Source organism: Mustela lutreola, chromosome 2, assembly GCF_030435805.1.
Source record: "Mustela lutreola isolate mMusLut2 chromosome 2, mMusLut2.pri, whole genome shotgun sequence".
Taxonomy (NCBI): domain Eukaryota; kingdom Metazoa; phylum Chordata; class Mammalia; order Carnivora; family Mustelidae; genus Mustela; species Mustela lutreola.
In genome coordinates, this window is record NC_081291.1 from 26,005,800 (window position 1) to 26,027,305 (window position 21,506).

At 39.1% G+C, this 21,506-nt stretch overlaps 1 protein-coding gene across 1 annotated transcript in view; it reads left to right on the forward strand.

The window, feature by feature from the left end:
• The first annotated feature begins 17,364 nt into the window (after window positions 1–17,364).
• The window catches only part of APPL1 (adaptor protein, phosphotyrosine interacting with PH domain and leucine zipper 1), a 38,078-nt gene continuing 33,936 nt past the window's right edge, over window positions 17,365–21,506 (forward strand). Inside the window, exon 1 of the mRNA XM_059161249.1 lies at window positions 17,365–17,550. Coding sequence (XP_059017232.1) covers window positions 17,497–17,550 — 54 coding nt within the window. The 5' untranslated portion in view covers window positions 17,365–17,496. The remainder of the gene's footprint in view (window positions 17,551–21,506) is intronic.

A 21,506-nucleotide genomic window follows, 5' to 3' on the forward strand; every position in this document is an offset into this window, starting at 1 on the left:
ACACTAATCCCATTCATGGGGGCTCCACCCTTGTGACCTAATTGCCTCCCAGAGGCCTTCACCTCCTAATACCATCCCATAGGGTATTAGGAATGCAACATATGAATTTTGGCGGGACACACACATTCAGACCATAGCATGTCCTTAGCCCATTTTTTCATTAGGGTATTTTGTTGTTCTTGTTTCTTTTTTCACTTTCTTTTTCTTTTTCTCTTTTTTTAGAAAGAGAAAGTGTGTGCACACATGTGCAAGTGAAGGGGAGGAGGGGCAGAAGGAGAGGGAGAGAGAACCTTAAGTATGCTCCATGACCAGTGTAGAGCCAGAGCCCTACTCAGGGCTCGATCATACGACCCTGAGATCATGACCTGAGTCAAAATCAAGAATAGCACACTTAACCGACTGAGCCTCTCCGGTGACCCTTATTGTTGTTTAAGAATAAGAGTTTTTCGTATATTGGGTGTAGAGATTACTTAAGTAAGTGTACTAAATAAATAAATAAATAAATAAAATGTTGACAATTTTTATAGAGGCACTCTATCAGATTCCTCTATCAGAACTTTCTTCTATACCTAATTCGCCAATTTTTTGGGTCATGAATGAGTAATTTTCTGCCTCTGTTAGGGTGATCACATGACTTTCTTTTTTTTTTTTTCCTATTGATGATGAATTACATTGATATTTGAATGTTAAGCAATCCTTTTCTTTCTGAGAAAAGCCTCACTTAGTCATAGATATTATCATTTTTTGTATGTTTCTATATTCCATGTGTTAGTATCTTAAGGTTTTTTTTTCCTATCATATGTTCTATTTCTCCAGTAATTTCAATTACACATATGGTATATATTTTTATATTGTCCCACAGGTTACTGAGGCTCTGTTAATTTTATTTTTAATGCTTTTTTCTGTGTGTTATTCAGCTCAGATAATATTCACTGATATACCTTCAAGCTCACTGACTCTTCTGTCATCTCCCATATACTATTAAGCTTAAATATTTCTGATATTTTATTTTTCAGTAATAGAAGTTACATTGGTTCTCTTTTTAGTTATTGTTTCTCCAATGATGCATATGGTCTGTACCTTCATTATGAGCATATTTTCATTTGTGTCCTTAAGTATATTTATACTGACTGCTTTCAAAAATTGTCAGCTAATTCTAACATCTGTATCACATTTTCTTGTGAATATGGGACAAGTTTTCCCGGTTCTTCATATACCTAACAATTTTGGATTATATCCTGGACACTGTAAATGATATCTATAGTCTCTGGGTTCTATTTTGTCTGTCTGAAGAATGTTGATTTTTGTTCATTCGTTTGTTTGTTTGTTTGTTGTTTGTTTTATCAGGCTGTGCTCAAACTGTGTCTAAACTCTGTCTCCTCCGTGGTTGTCATCAGTTGAAATTTTTGTTCAATCATTTTATTAACTGAGATGTTTGGTGTTTTCCAAATGCATGCCAAACTCAGAAGTCAGCTAGAGATTTGGGCAGAATATATATGTAGCATTTGGGGCCTTTCTCTGTATCTCTTTCCTTCCTAGGATTCTCTGTCACTTCCTAGCTGCTGTGGTTGCCCTGAACTCCCTCCTTTGGTTCCTTAAGCCAGAGAGACTTGGATCCTCCCACGTGGCATTGACTGATGCCTGCTTTCAGAGAAAAGTCATAAAGATGGAAAACTCACCCCGTGCTATTCATCTCTTCTAAATGTCTTCTCTTCCTCAGTTTCTGCCTGTTTGGGGCCACTTTCCAGTACTTTTGGATAGTTTAAAAAAAATATTTTGTAAAAAAAAAGAAAAAAATTTTTTTTGTCCAGGGTTTATACATTGTATCTTTGGGCGGGTTGATACAATAGAAGCTACTTCGTTATTACCATAAATGGAGACAGAAATACCCTTTTTAAAGGTAGAAAAAACCTATTAAGTAAATTAGCAATATTTTATCATATATTTAGCAAAATCATAGAATATAGGTAAATACACAAAAATCAACTTAATTTATATGTTAGCAACAAAAAATTAAACATATACCTGTCATGACCCAGTAATTCCATTCTTAGAAAAATGTAAACATATGTCTAGGAAAAGAGTTGCATGAGAATATTCACATAATATCCAAAATTGGCAACTAGGTGTCTATCAACAGGGAAGTAGATAAACTAACTATGACATAGTTATACAATTGACTTTAACTCAGCAATATAGAGGTATATAATATCAATATATGTAACAACCTAGATGAATGTAAACACCTATGCTAAGTCAAAGAAGCCTTATACATAAGAATATTTGTAGTATGATTTCATTTATGTGGTGTTTAAGAACAGACAAAATTAATTTGTATTGAAAAAAATCAGAAAGTAGAGGTGGAGGTAGGGACTGAATGGGAAGCAGAATCAGGAAACTTGGGGGGTTATGACAATGTTCTAGATCTTGTTAGGGTTTGTAGTACATAGATGTAGGTATCTAGTCAATATTCATTGATTGGTACTCTTTTTTTTTTTTTTTTAAAGATTTCATTCATTTATTTGACAGAGATCACAAGGAGGCAGAGAGGCAGGCAGAGAGAGAGAGGAGGAAGGAAGCAGGCTCCCCGCTGAGCAAGGAGCCCAACGAGGGGCTCCATCCCAGTACTCCAAGATCATGACCTGAGCCGAAGGCAGAGGCTTTAACCCACTGAGCCACCCAGGTGCCCCTGATTGGCACTCTTTAAAAAGATTTGTTCCCTTCACTGTATATAAAATTTTATCAATTAAAATATAAATCAGTATTGAACTGTAGTTAACGATATGCATGCTGAAGAACTTAGGAGAGAAATACATATGTCTGCAATTTGCTTTAAAATGCATTTATTTAAAAAAATAAATGGATGGATATGTGATTATTAAACAGATTTGTAGACCAAATAACTCCTAATCCAGCAGAATTTTCTAAGGTGATGTAAATGTTTTATATTTGCACTGTTCAATATGATAGCTACTAGACACATGTGGCTAATGAACACTTGAAATGTAACTATTGCAACTGAGGAAACGAATTTTAAATTTAGTTTTATTTTAAGTTGTTTAAATTTAGATAGCACATGTGGCCAGTGGCTAGCATGTTTGACAGCACAGACAGAACATTTCCATCACTGCAGAAAGTTCTGTTGGACAATACTGGTCTAGAAGTACAGAACAGTGTTGGATAGGCTCCACAGTTCAGTGGTTAGAGCACTGGTCTTGCAGAAGTACAGAACAGTGTTGAAAACAGTGATGATGAAAAGAAACCTCCTTGTTTTGTTTCTGACAGGGGAATAGTATTCCACCACTAATATGTCTATTTTTGGTTTCTAATAAATACCATTTATCTAGAGTAATGTTGTAATGAATAGAAACACAAAATATCTACAGTGCTTTATAGCTTCTAAGGCATTTAAAATATTTGTATTTAATCCTTTTACAAATCCTCTACTCTTTTGTGGCTGAGAAAACAGAAACTGAGAGTTCAGTTGTAAATTGCCACCACCTAGCCAGCAGAAGAGATTTGACTCCGATTTTTGGTCTCCAAATTCCCTGTCTACTGATTTTATTGATTAGTGGCCACTGTAATATGTTCATCAATGATCTCATGATATAAATATCAAAGAGTACTGATAAATTAAGGAAAGGATTGTGAGTGAATAGGGTATATCCTCAATATTTCTTTTTAAAATTTTTTATTTAATTTATTTTTTACTTTTTAAAAAGATTTTATTTATTTGTTTGAGAGAGTGCATCAGCAGGGTGAGGGGCAGAGGGAGAAGCAGAATAACCACTGAGCAGGGAGCCCAATGCTGGGCTCAAGACTCCAAGATTGTGACCTGAGCTGAAGGCAGAGGCTTAATTGACTGAGCCACCCAGGTGCCCCTATCTGTTTTTTTGTTTTTTTGAGAGAGAGGGAGAAAGGGTTGGGGGAAGGGCCGAAGGAGAGGGATAGAGAGAATCTTATGCAGGCTCCACACCCAGCATGGAGCTCAAAGCAGGACTTGATCTCATGACCCTGAGATCATGACCTGAACCAAAATCAAGAGTGAGACACTTAACTGACTGGACCACCCAGGTGCCCCCATCCTTAGTATCTTTTTAATTTATTTATTTACTTTAAAGATTTTATTCATTTATTGACAGACAGAGATCACCAGTAGGCAGAGAAGCAGGCAGGGGTGGGGGGGGCACGGGGAGGGAAGCAGGCTCCCTGCTGAGCAAAGAACCTGATGTGGGGCTCCATCTCAGGACCCTGAGATCATGACCTGAGCCAAAGGCGGAGGCTTTAACCCACTGAGCCACCCAGGCGCCCCTCAGTATCTTTTAACACTTATTTTGATGTAAGAAATGAAAGCCTGACACACTGACACTGAAAAGAAGATTCTAGGACTCATAAAATTGGACAGTCTACATTTTAAACATTTATATGTACAAGGTGAAATAAAAATTGAGAGGTTTATGTTTTGTTTTGTTTTAGTAATTTATAAATCTACCCAGGATTTGCTAACAATTTATTTTCTAATTGTGTATTTCAATTAACTCCCAAATCATTAACATCAGGAAAAATGTTCAATGTCTTAGGCGCTTTAACAGAGTTTTACAGATCAGCCATACAATTATTATGTTCATGTTCTGTGAAATGCAGTAAGCAAAGCTTTATTTATTTATTTTTAATTTATTCATTTGACAGACAGAGATCACAAGTAGGCAGAGAGGCAGGCAGAGAGAGAGAGGAGTGAAGCAGGCTCCCTGCCGTGCAGAGAGCCTGATGCGGGGCTCGATCCCAGGATCCTGGGATCATGACCTGAGCTGAAGGCAGAGGTCACTGAGCCACCTGGGTCACTGAGCCACCCAAGCGCCCGTAAGCAAAGCTTTAATGACACTTGTCCCTTACTTTTGCATAGGAATTACACTGTTCTCTTTGAGGTTGCAGTTTTTTTAACCTTAAAATGTGTTTTCTAAAAAAGAAGAACTTTTTGCTTTCACCTTCACTATCTCCTAACACAATGACAAAGTAGACATTCAATAAAATATTTGTTGAGTGAGTGAACTAATGGATGGATGGATGGATAGGTCGGACTAGGGAGAGGGGACTTGCAAACGGGACGGGCAATGTAAATGCTGTAGGTTTACGATTGTTGTTGTTTAATGTGGTAAGGTATTCCCAATTTCTCATGAACTACTCGTGTATCACTCCAGTGTAATCCACAAATTAGTGGATGTTTTGGCATTCCATAACGAAAATGTAATAAGAAGGGAGATGGGGAATTTGTTTTAAAAATCAGAGCTTATATGCACTGAAACTATTATAACATTGTGTATCAATTCTACTTAAATAAGAAAAATTAAAAATCTGAGTTTAGAATAAAAAACTCCTGAGTCATGTTGAACAAACAGTTCACAGCTGTGACATTTAGTCATCTCTAAGGCCCTCATCTGCCATTTTCATTACTTAAGACACAAAGTATCTTTCTCGTGATTCAAAAAAGAATTGGGAGGGTTTTATACACAATTCTCTCTCTCCCAGCACCCATCAGTGCCTGTCACAGAGGAGGTATTAAATAAAAGTTTATTGATGGGGTGTCTGGGTGGCTCTGTTGTTCAAAGCATCTGCTTTTGGCTCAGGTCCTGGGATTGAGCCCTGCAACTAGCTCCCTGTTCTACAGGAAACCTGATTTTGCCTTTCCCACTCCCCCATTTGTGTTCCCTCTCTTGCTGTCAAATAAATAAATACAATCTTTAAGATAAATAAATAAATGTTTGTTGGAAAAGTCCACTTTATTTCTAATGTTTAAAAAACTTCTCAGCCTTTGCTCTTCTCAAATCTCAAAAGAGTACAGTTTCTTATTTTAACACTTTGAAATCAGTTAAAATTCTTTTCAGTATAGTGCCTTGCATGTAGCACACCCTTGACTTCATTTTTAAAAAAGATTAATTTATTTCATTTATTTTAGAAAGAGAGAAAAAGAGAGGGGAGTAGAAGCAGAGGGAGAGAGAATCTCAAGCAGATTCCCTGCTGAGCTCGTGCCCTTGATTTTAAAATTTTCATATAAAATCACCTGAAATACAAATGTATTTTTATTTCTCAAAGATTCATTCACAATCACAGTACATAGAGTAAGATATGATTACCTCCTTCAATTCTATCCCATTTTTACTCCCCAACCTACTATTGGCTACAATTACTAACAGTTTATGTCTCTGCTTCCTACTTTTTTGAAATTCCTTGATATAACAGGCAGATGTGCGCACACATATTTTTGTCCACACGGAGCCAGACATACGTATTGTTCCACAGTCCTCCCTGACATTGACAATGACACTGTGTCAGCCCGTACAGTTCTACCTCACTCTTCAACAGCTGCTCGGCACTCCGTCAGGTGAATAAACCATAATTTATCGAATTATATCTCTGATAATGGGCACTTAGGGTTCTCTCCAACTTTTTAAGTTATAATAAAACATTATAGCAATGAATACCTTGCACATATATGTTAGCATACATGCAGGAGTATTTCCACGAAAAATTTCTTTGAAGAGTATATTATTTTTGGAGGATGCTGTCATATTTCCTTCTAAGAAATCTTTACCAGTGGACACTCCCACTCAGTCTAGTCTTTCTCCCCAGAGTGACAGTGGGAACAAGAAAATTCTGACCTAGGCTAAATCAGACTCAGGTTATCCTCAGATACAATACTCAAAGGCCAACACTTTAATGCCATTTAATCTAACTAACCATTGCAGATGAAATGAGAGTTGTTGGTTAACCTGAAGAGTTAGTGGTTGCTAAAACACTGCTTCTGGAGCATGAATGTTATGGTTCTTATTAACTTAAAAAAAAAAAAAACAACCTTATTGAATCACAACAAACATTTATTAATCTCCAGCATATATCAAGGGAGCGCTAGGTAATGAGGAGCTGCAATGGTTTCTATCCTCAAGAAACTGATGATCAAGAAGATAGTAATTAACTTTGTTAGGTGTGAGATTGTGATGATGGTTCTGTAAAAATAAATAAATAAATAAATAAATAAATAAATAAAATCCTTGTAAAAAATATTCGACATTAGAATTTATAGGTAAAATTTCAAGATGTCTGGGTTTTGCTTTACAATACTTCAGGAAAACAAGAAAACAGAAAATTAGAGCAAGTGTTGCAAAATGTTTAAGTGTTGAATTGGAGTGATGTGTGTATGTGGATTTATTATGTCTAATACATAGAGGTATAATAATGTGGATTCATTATTCTCTCTACTGTGTTTTTTTGAGTTTTTTTTAATTGTTTTTAAAGGTTTTATTTATTTATTTGACACAGAGAGAGAGAGATCACTAGTAGGCAGAGAGGCAGACAGAGAGACAGGGGGAAGCAGGATCCCCGCTGAGCAGGGAGCCTGATGCAGGGCTCAATCCCAGGACCCTGAGATCATGACTTGAGCTGAAGGCAGAGGCTTAACCCACTGAACTACCCAGGCACCCTTTGAGGTTTTATTTTTTTAAGAAATCTCTTCACTCAGTGTGGGACTTGAACTCACAACCCCAAGATTAAGAGTTGCATGCTCTACAGACCCAGACCAAGCCAGCCAGGCATCCCTCCCTCTACTTTTACAAATATAAATAATATATTAGTATTTTAGGAATACCAATATAAAAATATAAAATTTCAATGTAAGAATATAATAAGATATATGCACAAGAGCTTATGAAAGCAGAAAAGTGCCCAAATCTGTTTGGTTGAGAGTGAACAGGACTGAGAGTGGGTAAGAGCTCAACTCTGGTATCAAACTACCTGGGTCCAAATTCCAGTGCCTCGTCTTTTTAGCTGTGTGACCTTGGGCACGTCACTTAGCCTCCTTGTGCTCAGTTTCCTCTATAGCAAAATGGGGATAATTATATTATCTAATTGAGGATCAAGTGAGATAACTTGAAAAGCCCTTGGAATAGTGCCTGATACATAGTAAACATTAAAATGTTTGCTATAGGGGGCACCTGGGTGGCTAAGTGGGTTAAAGCCTCTGCCTTCGGCTCAGATCATGATCCCAGAGTCCTAGGATCGAGCCCTGTGTCAGGTGCTCTGGGGGGAGCCTGCTTCCCTTCCTCTCTCTCTGCCTGCCTCCCTGCCTACTTGTGATCTCTGTCTGTCAAATAAATAAATAAATAATCCTTAAAAAAATAAAAAATAAAATGTTTGCTATAATTTATTACCATTACTAATGTTATTATGAAGGCTTTTCAGAATGTTTTGAAGCAGAGATGTTTCAGGAAAAGCAACGTAACTTAAGGTCAATCAGGTGTAGGGATGTGTGTGTGTGTGTGTGTGTGTGTGTATGTGTGTGTGTTGAGGGGAGGTGGAGGGAGGAAGATAATGTGATTCCCATATTTCTAGCTTAGGTGACCAGTTGGATAATGATGTCATTAACTCAGAAGAAAATATAGATGAAGGAGAGTTTATAACTTGCAAACTGTATTTCTAATCATATAAACAAATGATCAGGTACATAGCAAACTGAATGACTTCAGAATTAAAATATAGTTTTCAGAATGAGAAGGTAAAATACTAATGGCAATTGGCAGCATGAAAAGTAAAGTGAGAAACATTCTAAAAGTACAGGGGCCCCAAGGTGGTGCAACCAGTTAAGCATACTCTTGATTTTGGTTCAGGTTGTGATCTTGGGGTTGTGGGATTGATCTTGGGATCCTGCGCTCAGTGTGGAGTCTGCTTGAGATTCCCTCTCCCTCTTCCTCTGCCCTTCCCCCAACTCATGCTTGTAAGCATTCTCTCTCTCTTTAAAATAAATAAATCATTAAAAAAAATAAATTAAAATACTTTGGGGGCTAACTTTATCTAGAATAATAAACATTATTATTGTATACCTCACACACATAACCTAAATAAGTGAGGTCACTTCTGAAATAGTCTAACAACTCAGATATTAGTGGAATTGTCTTAAAATAAATACATATTTCTCATAGGTTATAACCAAATAAGGTAGCTGTCACGGTTACTTATGAATCCTTTCACATGGGTACTATCTGAGAATTCTCAGAGGTGTTTGGGTCCCCACTGAAGTAGAAAGTCTTTGGGGGACAGGGACAGAAAAGAGAAGAAATGATCCCTGGAATATTTTGAGTGCCTCAAAGTTTTATCCCTTACCCACAAACTCTTTCATGGTCATGACATCTATTTACTTAATAATCTCTCTTTAGGATTTGAAAAATTCTAAGGAAACTATACTTTAGTAATGTATTGTGTCATTGGTCTATTCATGATTTTAACAATTACCAGTTTTCCTTTTCTTTTTTTTTTTTTTTTTACATTTAAAAAACCATTTCCCATGATCAAGTGGGATTTATTTTCATGACGAAAGTGTGGTTCAATCAATATTTGCAAAATCAATCAACAGAATACATCACATAGACAAGAGAAAGGATAAAAATCATGTGATCATCTCAATAGATACAGGAAAATTATGGGACAAAGTAAAACATCCATTGATGGGGCGCCTGGGTGGCTCAGTGGGTTAAGGCCTCTGCCTTCGGCTCAGGTCATGATCCCAGCATCCTGGGATCGAGCCCCACATCGGGCTCTCTGCTCAGCAGGGAGCCTGCTTCCTCCTCTCTCTCTGCTTACTTGTAATCTCTGTCTGTCAAATAAATAAATAAAATCTTTAAAAAAAAAAAAAAAACATCCATTGATGATAAAAGCCCTCAACAAAGTAAGTTTAGAGGGAACATATATCAACATAATAAATAAATAATAAAAGTTGAAGTCAACTGGAGAAAAAGTCACATAAATTACTGGTTACTTATTCGTTGGGTAAATACCCATTAGAGGAATTACTGGATCATATGGTAGTTTTATTTTTAATTTTTTTGGAATCTCCAAATTGTTTTCCACAGTGGCTGCACCAACTTGCATTCCCACCAACAGTGCAGGAGGGTTCCTTTTTCTCCACATCCTTGCCAACGCTTGTTTCTTGTATTTTTTATTTTAGCCATTCTGAGAGGTGGGAGGTGATATAGTATTTAATTCTGAAGCAATCTCAAACCTACAGAAAAGTCATAAGTACAGTGCAAACATTTTTCTCTCCAATCATTTGAAGTAGTTGCTGATATGACGCTTCATCACCCCTGCATACTTCCATGTGTTTTTCCTGCAAGCAAGGACATTCTCCTACACACTCACAAGAAAAGCATCTAAGTCAGGAAATTAACACTGATTTATGACTATCCTCTAACCATCAAACCCCATTCAGGTTTCACCATTGTCCCAAATAGTATACTTTACAGAAAAAGGATACAGTTCAAAATCACACATTGTCTTCAGTTGTGTCTCTCTAATCTCTTTCAATCAGCAACAAATGCTCAGTAGTTCCTTGATTTTTCATGACCTGGATGCTTTTGAAGGTCACAGTCTGCTACTTTGTGGAACATCTTACACTTAAGCTTTGTTTGATGTTTCCTTGTGATTAGATTCAGGTTAAGCATCTTTGGTAGGATGTCACGGAAATGACGCTTTTTTCTTTTCGTTATTTGCTATCATATAGAACATGAATTTTATCTGTCCCATGTGATGTTTAACTCTGAGCATTTAATTAAGATACTTTCCCACAGTATGGATGTTCCTCAAAACGTTGAAAATAGAGCAACGCTGCAACCCAGCAATCGCACTACTGGGTATTTACCCCAAGGATACAAATGTAGCGATCCAAAGGGGCACCTGCACCTAATGTTTATAGTGGCAATGTCCACAATAGTCAAACTAGGGAAGGAGCCCAGATATCCATCCACAGATGAATGAATAAAGAAGATGTGGTATATACAGTAAACATAATGGAATACTACTCAGCCATAAAAAATGAAATATTGCCATTTGCAATGACATGGATGGAACTAGAGGGTATTATGCTAAGTGAAATAAGTCAATCAGAGAAAGAAAATTATCACATGATCTCACTGATATGAGGAATTTAAGAAAAAATTAAAACAAGATGAAATCTTGTTTTAAGAGAGGGAGATAAATCATAAGAGACTCTTTTTTTTTTTTAAGATTTTATTTATTTATTTGACAGAGAGAGACAGAGATCACAAGAAGGCAGAGAGACAGGCAGAGAGAGAGGGGGAAGCAGGGTCCCCACTCAGCAGGGAGCCTGCTTCCTCCTTCTCTCTCTCTCTCTCTCTCTCTGCCTGCCTCTCTGCCTACTTGTGATCTCTGTCTGTCAAATAAACAAATAAAATCTTAAAATAAATAAATAAATAAATAAATAAATAAATAAAAAAAATAAAAGTCAAAATCCTCACATAGGCCACAAGGCTTTATGTGATATGGCCTCCTCTTCCTCCCTCCTCCCCCTCAACCCTCTCTCCAGACTGCTCCTTTCCAGCCATCCTGGCCTCTATGAATTTCTTTTTTCCATTTTTATTAAGTAAAGTTGTCATACAATGTTATATTCATTTCAGGTACACAACATAGTTATTTGACAATTGTATACATTATACAGTGCTCATCACAAAAAGTATAGTTACCATCTGTCACCATACAAGGTAATTACAGTATTATTGACTATATTCCCTATGCTATACTTTCCATCTCTGTAACTTCTTTATTTTAGAAATGGAGTTTGTGTATCTTAATCCCCTTCACCTATTTCTCCCATCTCCTAACCCCTCTCCCTTCTGGCAACTTCCAGTTTATTCTCTGTATTTATGAGTCTATTTCTGGGTTTTGGCTTTTTTGCTTGTTTTTCTGTTCTTTTTTTTTTTTTAAGATTCTCTATATAAATGAATCATGAAATCTTATGGTATTGGTCTTTCTCTGAGTTATTTCACTTAGCATTATACCTTCTCAGTCCATCTATGTTGTCACAAATGACAAGATCTTACTCTCTTTTATGACTTACTCTTTTTTATCCATTGTATATATATATATATATATATATATATATATATATATATATATATACACACCACATCTTCTTTATCCATTCATCTGTCACTGAACACTTAGGTGTCTTCCATATCTTGGTGACTATAGGTAACACTGCAGTGAACATAGGGGTGCATGTATCTTTTTGAATTCGTGTTTTATTTTCTCTGATATCTTTAGATATCTTAGATATCTATCTTAGGTATCTTTCTTAGATACCCAGTAGTGTGATTACTGGATCATATGGTATTTCTGATCGTAAATTTTTGAGGAACCCCCATTCTGTTTTGGGTAGTCGCTTCACCAGTTTACATTCCCACCAGCAGTGTAAGAGAGCTCCCTTTTCCCTACATCCTCACCAACACTTGCTATTTCTTTCCTTTTTGATACTAGTCATCTGACAGGTGTGAGATGATATCTCATTGTGGTTTTGATTTGCTTTTCCCTGATGATTAGTGATGTTGATCATCTCTTTATGTATCTGTTGGCCATCTGCATGTCTTCTATTCCAAAGTAAAAAGCTTTGCACAGCAAAGGAAACCATCAACAAAACAAAAAATGCAACGTCAGAATGGGAGAAGTTAAGCACAAATGATTTCCCTGTTAAGGGGGTGATATCCAAAACATAGAAAGAACTTACACAACACCCAAAAAAACCAAAAAGTCCAATTAAAAAATAGGCAGGGGATTATAGGAACCCAAATAGACACTTTTCCAAAGAAGGCATATAGATGGCTAACAGACACATGAAAAGATGCTTTATGAAATTCTTAAAACAGTCTGGGCCACTCCTGTCTTAGGGTGTAAAACCTCTGCCCTGGTTGTTCCTCTTCCTGGAACACTTTATCCCCAGATACCCCCATCACTCACTCCTGTGACTCCTTCAAGTTTTTGTTTAGATTTCTCCTTCTTAATGAAGCCCACTCTGAAGAGCCTGTTTAAAACTGGAACTGCCTCCAACCTTAATTTCCCTGTCTCATTTTTCACAGCACTTACCACTTTCTAAGACACTATGCTCCTAAGACCACCTATTACGTTTGTTTTCTATTGTCTGCCTTTCTTCTCACTCTCCCCACTAAACTGTAGCTCCACAAGGGCAAGGATCTTTACTGTTTTGTTCATAACCTAATAGTTGTTGAAGACAGCCATTTCCTGAAGCATTTGAATCAAAACTAAATTCAGAGCACCATCTAGTGTTTCTTGGAAGGAGGTACTTGCTACTTAACCCTGAGACTATTTTACATTAGCTGAGTGACAAACTGTACTGGTTTAATCAATTCTCATTTACTCTATTTTTTACTGTCCTCTGTGGTTCTGTGAAAATTAAAAATTTTAATGATTAAACAGTCATGGGACACATTGACTTCTCAGAGTAATCTCTTCTTCACTGACTTGCCTGTTGCCCTCTAAAATTCCTCGGGGTTAAAAGTGTCATGGGGGTTTGAAGTCTTTTAGCCTAAGGGCATCTCTCCTTCCCCACTTCCAAAAAAACCCCCAAGATATGAAAACAGAGTAATAACCTTTGCTTTGAAATGGTTCCCTTTCACCATCCTCAACTGGAACCAAAAACTCTTTTCCTAAGTGTTTACATGACTCTTTAAATTTTCTAAAATACAAACTTATTTGGGCAAGGGAAATGGTTATTTTCTATTTAAAAAAAGATTTGATTTACTTATTTATTTACTTATTTATTATTATTATTATTATTATCATTATTATTTTTTTTTTTTTTTAAGAGAGGAGGAAGGGGCAGAGAAAGAGGAAAAGAGATTCTTAAGTAATGCCCAGGACCAAGCCCCATGTGAGGCTTGATCTCACAACTCTGAGGTCATGGCCTGATCTGAAATTTAGAATTGGACGCTTACCTGACTGAGCCACCCGGGCACCCCAAGATTTTATTTTTAAGTGACCTCTACACCCAATGTGGGGCTTGAACTCACAACTCTGAGATCAAAAATCACATGCTTTACCAACAGAGCCAGCCAGGTGCCCCTAGCTATTCTTCTTTTTGGATAGAGATTTTCAACACGTGCTTTGAAGATTATCTTTGAACTCATCTGGGGAAATTCCCAGCCCCACCTCTGACCTACTGCATTAGAATCTCCCAGCTGGGCTCAAGAATCTATATCCTAACAACCTCCCCAAGATAAATTTTGCATGTACATGAGTTAGGTAACCACTAAAGTATGGGGATAATTTTGAACAGTAAAGCACCAGCATCCTTGGGGTTGTTAGGTTCTTTCCTATTATAGACCACAGACCAGAACTTCAAGGAATATCATGTAAAAACCTAATTATGAGAAGATCAAATATAATTTTAGGAGGCTAATAATTAACAAATCTATTTACAAGATTATAGTCCTTTTGTTGTAAATTATATGGAAACATCTCAATGAATTATATGTGTGAAACGTCTCAAAGAATTCTTTATTGGGTGTTGTTTAATCCTGCCTTGCCTTCCATAAAATTATCCAGCTGGCCAAAGTTTTTACCATCCTACCCACGGGAGTCTCCAGTAACCCTCAAGGCATTTTCTGAACAAGCCTTGTTTCCTGTATAAAAGGAACTGAGCTTGGACCACTGTACAAAATTTAGTCTGATTAAAGGGGTTACCAAAGGAGACTGTGAGTTCTGTAGTTTTAGAAATGTTTTAAATAGTAAATACAATTATCTTTTTGAATGAGAGTAAACAATAGCCCAAAGAGAGGATCCAAAAAGAAGGCTTGGTAAGATTCTTTCTAGTTTCATAATTTGACTAAACTACCTCTCCACACAATTGAAAGTCAGCTTGTTTGTGTTTGTTTCATTTTTTAAAAGCCCCTCCCACATCTATTTCATTTTTTCTGATTGGCTAAACCTGGCAAGAATTTCTTGCCACTCCCTCATAACTGCTTGAGAATCCTTTACAAAAATACAGCTTAGATGCGCAGAAATACAAAAAAAAGGAAACCACTTAACTTGGTGATACTATGCCACCGAGATAACTCAGATACCTAACAGAATTTTTCATTGAATTGTTTGGTTTGGCCAAGTTAACTGGCCAAACCCCTTCAGTTACAACATATAATTGCTCTTCTTTCTTACACCTGTTTTTACTTGTCACTTACTCTTGATTCTTATCAGTTGCTACAATCTTTCTTCTCTTTCATTTATAAGCTAAATCATAGCTTATAAGAAGGTCATTTACTTTGAAAAATCTTTCTTCTTTAGAGCAGGTTGCATGTCACTGTCCTGACAGAGCAGAAAACAAATACCAAAGCAAAGAGCTGGGTTGTTGGAATCTGTAAGATGCTGAATACTTTGAAGCAGCTGGGAACCAGTAACTCTAAGAACTGATTACAAACCACCTTCCCAAAATTAAACATCTCTTCTAGAAGGATTTGTGGTTAACAAACAATATAAGGAGAGAACTCTTACTTAAAGCTTATTACACTAAGAATAATTCTGTGAAACGATATTGCAATCTAATTCGTAAAACTTTTATTTCTTTTTATTTTTTTCAAGATGGTATTTATTTATTTGACAGAGACACAACAAGAGAGTGAACACAAGTGAGAGAAGAAGAAGCAGGCTTCCAGCCAAGCAGGGAGCCCAATGCAGGGCTTGATCCGGGGACCCTGGGGTCATAACCTGAGCTGAAGGCAGACGCTTAATGACTGAGCCACCCAGGTGTCCCTATTTGGTAAAACTTTTAAAACCAGATTTTATCTTTCCTTCAAGAGGTCATGGGAAAATCTACCATTTTAGTCTGAAATATGTAACTTCCGTTCCTGTTCCCATATTTGGGTTTGTTCTACTGTATCTGGATGTATTCCAGTGTATCTGTGGAACCAGGCAACTAATAATCTTTACTCAGCATTTCTTTTATTTCTTGAGTGAAAATGGAATGGATTGACTGGATTAATGGCCAGAGTTTTATTTATTTTAACGATTTTTTAAAAAAGATTTTATTTATTTATTTGACAGAGATCACAAGTAAGCAGAGAGAGAGAGAGAGAGAGAGAGAGGTGGAAGCAGGCTCTCCGCTGAGCAGAGAGCCTGGGGGCAGCGGTGCTCAATCCCAGGACCCTGGGATCATGACCTGAGCTGAAGGTAGAGGCTTTAATCCACTGAGCCACCCAGGCGCCCCCGATTTTGTTTTTTTAAGTGATGTTTACACCCAGTGTGGGCCTTGAACCCACAACCCCAAGACTGAGAGTCCCAAGCTTTACCAACAGAGCCAGCCAGGTGCCACAAATGGCTAGAATTTTACGAGGCCCTTGTGATTTTGCCTTTTTTTTTTTTTTGGTATACTGATGAAAACTTACAACTCTACAGAGAAATAAATGAGGCAGTGTGAGATTGGGGAAGAAGGACAAAGAACCAGGAGTTCCAATCCAGATCAGGTTCTGGAATTAGGGCTTCACTATTATCTACTGTGAAATTAGAGGCTGAAGAAGCTATTTACAACTTCTTCCAAAATTTTTTGACCTAACAGAAATGCTAATCAGTTACCGACATAATTAACCAGTGTATCCAGATCTTTAAAAGATGTTGTCATTTGCGATTTAAAAGAAATACGGGAATCTGAATTAAGGAACGACCGCCCTTCAAGGCCAAGTAAGAATTGATGAACTGACAACAAATCACATGTTTGCTTGTTTTTTTAAAAAGATTTTATTTATTTATGTGACAGAGAGATTACAAGTAGGCAAAGAGGCAGGCAGAGAGGAAGGGAAGCAGGCTCCCCGCTGAGCAGAGAACCCCCGCCCCTCCCCCCATGTGGGGCTCCATCCCAGGACCCTGAGAGCATGACCAGAGCCGAAGGCAGAGGCTTTAACCCACTGAGCCACCCAGGCGCCCCCAAATCACATGTTTTTAACTGAACATACTGATACCCAAGTGCCCGGAAAAATAATTTCGAGTCTACTGTCCGTGAATCTACTGGTAGGCCCTATTAAAGACACAACTTGGGGTTTCACAAACATCTGAGGTAACCAGCACCATTTTGCGGGAGGGTGTGGGGTGGGAAGTAGACGAGACGCTCGGGGCAGGGCTGGAAACGTTGTAATTTAAGCAACTAAGAAAGGCCCCCGGCAGTAGGGCCTCTTCCGCGGTCTGATGAAAAATGCTGCGGGAGAAGGAAAGCCGCCCCACTCTCCTACTGTGGTCCTCCTCAAGCGAGGCTCTAGTTCCCGGAAACCTTCGCTGTCGGAGGTGTGGGGTAGACGGTCCCCTACAATTTACATCAAAACGCGCGGGGAGGGCATAAGGTCCTCGTAAGCAAGCACCGTAGCCCCCAAGGCCACATCTCGCCGCACAGCCCCGCGCAGCAGAGGAGCCTCTCGGCCAACCCCGCCGCGCTGACGGGCGTCGCCGCGAGCCAATGGGCGTTCCGGGAGGCGGGGCAGAGCGGCCGAGGGGGCGGGATTTCCCGCGCGGCCACTCGGCGCCTGGCGAGAGCGGCGCGGACGGCGACGGCGGCCGCGCCTGTGAGAGAGGGCGGGTCGGGGTCAGCTGCTGCAGGCGAGCGGGCGGGCGCGGGGAGCTGTGGGCGGCTGCCGTGTCTCCTGCCGCCGCCCTCCCTCCGCCACGATGCCGGGAATCGACAAGCTGCCCATCGAGGAGACGCTGGAGGATAGTCCGCAGGTGAGGCGCGGGCGGCGGCGCGAGGCGAGGGAAGGAGCAGGGCGGGCGGACCCCAGGCCTGGCGCCGCGGCCGCCGCAGGTGCCCGCCTCGGTCCAGGTGGGCGCCGTCGGCCACTGTCCCCGCCTGTCGCGGGCCGCGCCCCGAGTCGCCGCGGCCCGGCCGCCAGCCCGAGGCCCGCGTGGGCCTGTGCGGCTGGGCCGAGAGGCACGCGCGGGGTCTGGGACGTCGGCGGGCGGCGACCGAACCTCCGCCGCCTTCGCTCGTGGGCCCGGCGGTCACGTACGTTTCGGGGCTCCCTTGTATATGACGAAAGGTGCGTTTTTATCGCCTGTAAGGTTATAAGTGCCAGTCCCGGGATTTCCTCCCCGAAGGTCTCTTCGGAGGAAGGACAGAAGGAGGAAAACAAAAACAAAAAGCAACCGTAGACTTACTCCATGATTTCTGAGCAACCTAGGGAAGGGAATGGATAGTTTTTCTTCGGGAGATTGCTGGAAGGCTGCTGGTTTGCCCGCGTGGAGAGTCACCGGCGAAGCCCTTCGTGTGGTTCGGAGCCTCCCCGCGGACTGTGTCCAGTGTCGTGGCCGCGACTGTATTCGCTGTCACTCGAGCTGTGCACGGCTTGTGATGGACGGCGCCTTCGCGGCTCCAAGACTGCTGCGCGGAATGATGCAGACTTGGCCCTAATAAACTCCTCAGAATAAAAGCCCGTGTTTCCGTGCTTTGGGGGATAATGCCGCTGTGGCTGCTCTCGCCTCAGGCAGTCTGGGGAGATGTAACAATTTGTTACGGGTTCACTACTGAAGAATGAAATGACTTCTGTTGAAAACATGTAGGTAGGCGCTGTAAGTTGGGTCGAGAAACACCATCCCTAAGCCGGTCTTTTTTACACAGTTGAAGCGATTTAAGGCGACGGTGTTGCTGGTTGGCTACCTCTGAAATGCTCTTTATTCAGAACTGCAGTGTGCACATGTTTCATGTGTGTCTTGATAGTTTAATATGGCCCCAGAAGATGAGGAAGAAGGGGCTGGACCCCCCTGGCCTGTGTGATGTGTGTCATGACTTTGTGCCAGTTTTAATTGCCAAGTGGAAGTCAGGCTCTGATTGTGGACTTGATTTCCCCCCCCACCCCCCGGGGGGGAGAGTTATCTTCACAACCAGTTTTTTGCTGTAATGTTCTCTTATCAGCCTAAACTGAAACAGAATAAACCCCACATCTTGGTTTATCTTGACTGCCAGTATTAGCTAGTTCAAGTTCTTAATGATTTCTGTAGTGTAAAGTTAGAAGCTTTGTTTGTTTCAGATGTTTTGTAAAAATTTTGTGGCATGTATTGTTCAGGTGCACTTTGTCACTTTACTACTATTATATAAGACTCTGCAGGTTGCCTTACCTTTCTTACCTGGCCTGGTTTTTATAGCCCATAAAGATTATACACAGTCCAGAATGGGTAGCACGGTGTCCTTGCCATGACTTGGGTGGAGGATATGATCTGACTCATCAGACTAATTTCTTGTACTTTTCACACAGTGAGTTTACAACTTGAGCATTCATTGTTTTTTTTACAAGTAGTGCTATATTGGTTTCAGTTTTATAGTAATTTTTTAATGAAAATAGCCACCTTGATATTCTTTCAATTTCTGTAAGTAATAATTTGAACTAGGTATTATTTAGTTGGAAAAATTAGTTGGGACAAATGAGATTTAGAAAGGGAAGATGCTTGGAAGTAATACTTAGGGAGAACTTGTGGTAGGATGGAAAGCCCTGGATTCCGAGGTTCAGGAATGGAGTTTTAGTCTTGACTGCCACTTCACTTTAAGGAAAGTCTGTCAACTTCTCTGAATCTCAGCTGTTAAAGCAAGTGTTTTTATTTTTGTACCTAATTATAAAAATCATAGTTACATGCTTTAGAAAAATTGGAAGGTATAGAAACACAGTTACCTGTCCTGCACCCAGCAGCAAACCCTGTTAAACAATTTTTCCTTGTTTTCTTTTATATATTTTAATGTATTTAAAGTTCTCTTGGGCATAACAATTTTTATTCGGCTTTAACTTAACATTGTAATGTAAATATGTTCACATATTATTAAATTCTGAATAAAAAAATTTGAAAGTTGCATGTTTCCTTAAGTGACTTAATAGTTGTCCTACTGTTGGACTTCAAGAGTTTTCCACAAGTTTTGTCTTATATAGGACTGAGGTAAATGCTTTGAGGCATAAATTTTTGTTGTCATATGGACTGTTTATCTAGCATAGAGTCCAAGAAGTCAAATAACAAAAAGAATGTAGATAGGTTTCTATTTAGATCATTTGATCCTAGTCAAAAGTGTCCTGTCAGTTGCTATGGAAAAAGTTAGAACCTGGAGTCATAGAAGAGTATCCTAAATCGCAGTTACCCATTTTTAGTTTTGATTTATAGTAAGTGTTAAAATAGAGGGCTATTTGCAAGTTCAAATCTAGTTGATTGGATATAAACATCTTTAGAATTTAATCTCCCATTCTGCAAAAGATCACGTTTATTGAGACAGGAGATCTTTAAGGCTACACTAGATGTCTTGTCCATAGTTCTATATTGTTTTGAAAATCTGGAGCAAAATGAAACTTGCTGGTTAATAACAGATATAATCTTTTAAAAATGATTGATTTTATGCATAGATAAATATCAGTGATTCATCAATGCTAGAACTAGGAAGATAAAACTCTAGTCCCATTTGAAGACTTCTTTCTTTGACATAATATTCACAGATTATGACCTACTTTTTTTTCCTTTTCCACATCTTGACATGTCTGATACTGAGATAGATGCCCCCCTACAGTTGACAATTTATTTGTAGTTGGTTGCAAATGTGCACACATGATTGTTTCTCCTAGTGGCATGACTGGTCAAGTGCGGCCTTTCAGCATTCAGCAACTGAATTTAACAGCCACTTGAAGGACCATCAGTCCTGTTGTCTGAAAATATTCCTTTGACCTTTGACTCCTGTGATGAAGCCAAGCGCCACCATCAAAATTTGCTGAATGGGTATCAGTGGTTTGAAAAAAAATATTGGGGACAAAAGTGGAACACTTCTAAGAAATATTTATCACCCCCATGGCACAGAATAATACTGGGTGAGAAAACATGGATATTGATTCTTAAGTCAAAAAGTGACACAAAAGAATTGAACTCTGAAAAAATGTTAGGATAATATTAAATTTATGCTGTTTGTGTTTTCTTTTTATGTTCATAGGAGTTGTATATCAAATTCTGTCTAAGGGTTCATTTCCACAAATATAAAGTTAAAGTTGAAAGACCTAAGAAAATCTCAAATGATAGCTTAATTGCTGGCGTTTGTTTTATTTAAGTAGTATTTAAAAATGGTGCAGGGGTTGCCTTGGTGGCTCAGTCGGTTAAGCATCTGGTTAAGCATCTTACTCTTGGTTTTGGCTCAGGTCATGATCTCATGGGTTGCGGGATCCAGCTCTGTATCAGGCTCCATGCTCAGTGGGAAGTCTGCTTGAAGATTCTTTCCCTTTGCCCCTCCTCCCACTGGTGTGCACGTGCATGCACGCTTGCTCTCTCTCAAATAAATAAATAAATCTTTTTTTTTTAAAAATGGCACCGCTTACAGTGGATGCCATTATAGATTCAATGAAATGGTACCATATTAATGTACTTCTATAAAGTGCTAACTGGATATTAGTTTTATTTATTTTTTTATTTTTTAAAAGATTTATTTATTTGACAGAGATCACAAGTAGGCAGAGAGGCAGGCAGAAAGAGAGGAGGAAGCAGGTTCCCTGCTGGGCAGAGAGCCTGATGTGGGGCTCGATCCCAGGACCCTGAGATCATGGCCTGAGCTGAAGACAGAGGCTTAACCCACTGAGCCACCCAGGTGCCCTGGATATTATTAATTTTAAATAGGGAACCTGTTTTAACAGTGTTTGGGGCTAAGGAGATCTTTTTAACTTAAATACAAT